Source organism: Bombus impatiens, unplaced genomic scaffold (assembly GCF_000188095.3).
Source record: "Bombus impatiens unplaced genomic scaffold, BIMP_2.2 scf_0219, whole genome shotgun sequence".
NCBI classification, from domain to species: domain Eukaryota; kingdom Metazoa; phylum Arthropoda; class Insecta; order Hymenoptera; family Apidae; genus Bombus; species Bombus impatiens.
In genome coordinates this window covers 344,790-350,203 of record NT_176638.1, presented here as the reverse complement: position 1 = coordinate 350,203, position 5,414 = coordinate 344,790, and the positions used below count along the sequence as shown (strand labels likewise).

The window sequence follows — 5,414 nt, the reverse complement described above, 5'->3', positions numbered from 1 at the left end:
CGACCGAACCCGCCGCCGGGGCAGCACGTGTGTAAGCTCGTTTTTGCGCACGCGTTCATCTTCTGTGCTGCACGTCTCCCAGGAGGAGCAGAGATATCCGCGCGAGTGACCCAGCAAAAAGTGCTTTTTTTCGCTTGACAAGACGCGAGCGAGAAACCGCTGGTAAGAAAAGAGGGAAAAGAAGACGGGTAGAGGCGCAGATGGACATTTCGCCACGCGTGCTGCCGAGCTTCGACGATCGTGGAACACGAGGGGCGTTTTCATGCAAAGAGAAAAAAAGAAAGCGTTCTGAAAGCAGTCGTAAACGTATTAACGTATGCTACCGACCGCTGTTCCTCGTCGCGTTAAACTAAAGTCACGAGAAATTCGTTACGAATCCCGATGTATCGAGTAGAGTAGGAACGACTGCATATGTAACCAGAGATATCTGGAGGATTTCTGTATTTCGTCAAACACATATATAAAAGCTTAAATCGATCGAAAACCACCAATGGCTACTTTGTAACAAAATGTCCGCTAACCTACAATGTCACTCTATGAAGACTTTTAGCGAGAGGCGTAAACACATGTAGAGGTTAAGATCGGTGAATCAGAGAGCAATCTGGGCGGAATGGTTTTTCTTCGGCGACAGAGTATCCAGTGTAAACAGAGCCGATGTGTCAATATTTCTCCGGTTCTACCCTGTCCTTTGTCGTCGTTCGAATAGCAAAAGTTCTTGACCACTGTGGACAATGGCCTACGGCTATGTGAACACGCACATACATACGCGCGCAGGTGCGCAAGTGCACACACAGAGTCATCAGCAGACAACCGAGAAAGCCTTCCCACGAGACATTGTATAGCCTAGCAAAACTATACATATATCGTGTCTCGCGTGAACGAGAGGAGCGCACTAACCTTACTATCGAGCCTGCGGATCGTTTTACGATCCGTCCTGCGCGTCCATTATACGCCCGTTGCGATCTTCGAATTTCGTACTCGGTGACACCGACATTCCTTCACCTTTCTTTTGTCAGCAAGTGAGAAAATAAACATAAAGGACTGACATTTTTATCGCGTTTACGTTAAAACGATCGTTCCACACGCTTTTCGCGAGGCGGACTGGGAATATAGATGGCGTTTTATGAGTTGTAAGACCGGAACGAGAAAAAATATACACGGGTACGAGATTTCGCGATCGAACGAAAGAAATACATATTCCCTCGCGAACGTTTCTCATTGCGAATCGTAAAACACAGCAGGTTAGAGGTAACGCGTACACACAGGCGGTTCACCACGATCCTCGATGAGGAATTCTCATTTTTGGCGCGCTGGAGCGCTATTCTCGGAACGAGAATGGCCGCCACCGACTATTTACGGATACAACCGGCGTTATTTCGTCACTAAACAATTTTCTAGAGGAACCCTTTAAGCACCCGTGATCCCACGTCGCATTGTACTACGTATTTCGATATTTCTCGATTTTACCAGTTTGAAGATGATGATAGATTGCTTTCGCGTATTTTCAAAGGTACGCCCGCAGCGAAGGTCGGAAAGAAATTATTGAAAAGAGAGTAAGACGCGACGGGGTACTGTCGTGGAACGAGACGCAAGGAGAGCAGACGAACAGAAGCTAGACACTTCTAAAAGAGTGGATCCAGATTTAGAGTTGTATGCCGGCGAATTCTGTTGCCACTGGTTTTCTCCTCTTTCGACGAATGGTTTGGAAATGTGACCGACAGAGAAAGAAAAAGATGGACGACGTTAGAGGGAGGGACAAGCAAAGAACTACGCGAGAAAGAGGGAAAGGCAAAGAGTGAAAAAAAACATCTCTCCCAGGAAGAATACACTTGGAACTCGTGGTGACTAGTGCGTGAAAAAGAAACGAAACTATTATACACGCAACCATGAAGTTGTATTATAAATACGTTGTTACGTTGAGTTTATAAAATTGAATATTTCCACAAGAGAAAAAGGACGACTGAAGGAAAAGACAGATTGAAGGTGAGTTAAAATTGGAAAGCATTCTGCAGCTCGATCGAACCTTATACACATTTACAGATATAGCGGTCGACTGGATAAATATAAGCCGCGATCGCACTTACGCAAGTACTTAATTAGACGCGGGAGAACGTATCAGTGGCGCGCGCGCACAAACACCAAAATGAGATGGTAAATATATAGAGACGAGCTTCTATTCTGAACGCACCCATCGATGGCGTGTCATCGTTTTTACCATAAATACCAACAGAGAGCTTACGACCGGTTTGACAGACGGGAACGTCTCTTGGATTCCGAACCAAAACATCGCGCCATTCATCGACGACGACGAAGGTCGCTTACGATGTGTCTCAGAGTTGACAAACGTATATCTCCCTCTCCGTTCCGTTTGACAACACGCGACACGGATTAGATCCGTTGACAAAATAATTCGTTCATTCGTATATACCACTTTATTCCTTCATCCAGAGTATTGCATGTCGATATTTTACGATACCTTTCGATTTCATTAACATTAGAACTATTCACGCATACGATCCGGAATATGGAACCTGTACCAACACAGTCAAATAGAGTATGAAAAAATATATAATAAAAGATGTTGACCGTTATAAATCTATAAAATACATACAAAGTATTGTAAATTATATATTTCGGTTACTCTAATGTTGCTTTTTTTTAAATTAAGCATCAACGCTAAAAATGACATTTTGACTATTTTGGTAGTTTTAATATTAAGATATGTTATCGATCGATCTTAGTCATTTTACAAGTTTTATATAAAGGTGGCGCGGCGATTACGCGTTAAGCAATACTCCTATGAAATCGACCGAAGCAATGATTGATGGACCATAAGACAACCTCCGATAAAAGAGCCGGCGAAATAGAAGCTAATGTATCTTGATCATTTTTCTCCATCCAAATTTCGGCGAACTATTATTCGACTTTGTTACATATATGTGACAGATATGTGACACGCAACAGTTGCATTGAAGAATTGCAGTTTCGAGAATTGTTCGGAAGGAACAATTCCGAGGCCGGAATGTGGAGGTACGAGATATTTCGGAAGGAGACGGTTGTAAAACACTTCGGCGTGCGTTTAAAAAAGAGTTTTGCAACGCGTTATACAGCAACCTACGGACGCCTCTAAAAATAAACAGAAATATTTCCACGAAACCGCCGACCATCTTTCTCGAACAATGCGAAAAAGAGAAAGAAATGGCGGTATTTAAATTTTGACCAATTTCACACTTCGCGCCTAAATAAACTTCTTCTCTTTTCAGGGAATATTTCCAAAACTTCTTTCTTTCTAAATTTCAAGTAACAGAATCGATCGTAAACTGCGAGATCGACGAAGAAGAGAGAAAAGAATAAAAGATTAAACTTACCGCTCGGGGTGCTGGCAGAAGCACGACGGCGATCGTCCACACGAGCATCGTGGTCCACATGTTTGGTGGTTGTTTCCTTTGATGTTTACACGCCGCCGGTGCGTCCTCGGCGGAGGTGTGTGGACCGTGGTGCTGTGGTGTGCTCGTCGGCGTTACCTGCTCGCCGTAATTTCGCGAGGCTGCATAGCCACTGTACCGTACGAGGTACAAGCTACTGTATCCTTCCAACACACACTATTTTTTCCGTTTTTTCGTTGATCGATTTCGTCAAGATGTCGATATAAGTAATCCTCGTTTCGATAGATGTGAAAACTTTGACCGGTTTCTATTTCACGGAAAGATGTAGCGAAAGGAAAAAAAATAAAGTCGTCGGAACGAAGGGAACTCGCGAATGACTCGCGCGGTCACTTCTGCTGGTCTGTAGCACACTGTATAATACACTCAGAAAAAAATTGATACTGGTATATATTTATTTATATTTATGTATATCCGATGGCAAAGAGGTATTCACGGTTGCCGCGAGAATTATAAGAAAATCACGCGCGATCACTGAACACTGTGTGACACACTTTATTCCATTATCCGTGGGACGCCGAGAGTCGTAGAACAGCTTCGTCCGACAGGGTACAGGATAAATACTCTTGCGCGTAGGATCTATGAAAAACACACTGGTGGTTTGCGATCCTTCGGGCGACGCCTCTCTCTTTCTGATGATTTCAATATCTCCCCAGATTCTTTCTTTGCCTTTATATGCGTATGTATCTATATAATAGACAGATCGTGTACTCGACGATTTCTATTAATTCTTTTTTTTTCTATTTCCGTCAGCTCTTCGATCGATGTTAAAAATTCCACAACTACGCTCGTGTTGAGCGTTCGTTCGCGGCGCACGAGCCACTACGTCGACGAGGAGCACGACGATCCGCCACGAGCATAATTTTCCACGAAAAGGCACGAATACCACACTCTCCTCCTCGCCAACCGTCGCAACAACGACGAGTCGCGCACTGACTGGCCGTCGACGAACCGTGAGGAATATTCCCTCGGAGACCGCCGGCAAGAGTAGCACGAGAGGAGAAGTGATGTCGGCGATGGTGGTGGTGGTGATGGAGGAAAGAGTAGGAGGAAGAAGAGAAGGGTAGTGGTGGAGAGGCGAAGGTGGAGGTGGAGCGAGGATACCCTCGTCGTGTGTGACGAGTCAAAGACGAACGGGAGAGTCAATGTGCTTTTGCCTTCGCACACCGACAGAGGGGAAGAGTTTTCGTAGGGTTAAGGGGAAGGGGAAAGCAGGAGAAGTTACACACTATAGAGAGAACCGGCACGAAAGGCACTACTCCGCAGCTGAGCTACTACTGGATCCAGAGATGCGCCCCTTAGCCCGCGGTACCGGTGCCAGTAAGCCCGTATTTTCCTTTGTGAAAGTACTGTTCGATCGTGTGCGTACGTATGTCGGTATACGAGTACAGCTTGATCTCACTCTCTGTTCAGTCAAATGTATCCCTATCCTTTTTCCGTTCTCTCGGTATATACACCGTGTGGATATATATGTACGGTTGTAACTTCCACTAGAAAAGCTCTGTGTGTATCGTCGAACGTGTTTCCGCGCCACTAACAGGCAACACTAGCGCCACACTGTGGTCACTTCGGGAAGCACTATAAGCATCGTCTGGCTCACGAAACACTGGCAGCGCGTGATCGACAGATGGCGAGTCCGATCTCGGTTTGTTTCGTGTACACGATGACTGTATAGGAATTTTGCCGAATCGTGTTGACTATATAGTGTCTGCGCGCGCCCGCTTCTTTTCCTCGTTTGATTTTCTATCTCTGTCGCTCCTAGGACACGACAGAACAGAAGATATCCTTAGGTAATAAAGCGTAGTAAACTATAGTCCGTCTTTCTCTCAACTAAAAACGCTCTTCTACTTTGCGCGAACACGCGTGCGCTTTAAGTTCTGGAACGACGGACTATGTATCCGCGTCTACACCACGGCGTGCAACCCTCGACTGGAGGTAGTAAGCCGGGAGCACCCCTACTTATAATTGTGG

General features: G+C 45.3%; 1 protein-coding gene across 1 annotated transcript in view; it reads right to left on the bottom strand.

Moving 5' to 3' along the window:
* LOC100746813 (neurogenic locus protein delta) overlaps positions 1-5,358 on the bottom strand; it is a 51,871-nt gene extending 46,513 nt beyond the window's left edge. The window contains 1 exon segment of the mRNA XM_003488249.4: positions 3,369-5,358. Coding sequence (XP_003488297.3) covers positions 3,369-3,428 — 60 coding nt within the window. The 5' untranslated portion in view covers positions 3,429-5,358.
* Positions 5,359-5,414: the final 56 nt, after the last annotated feature.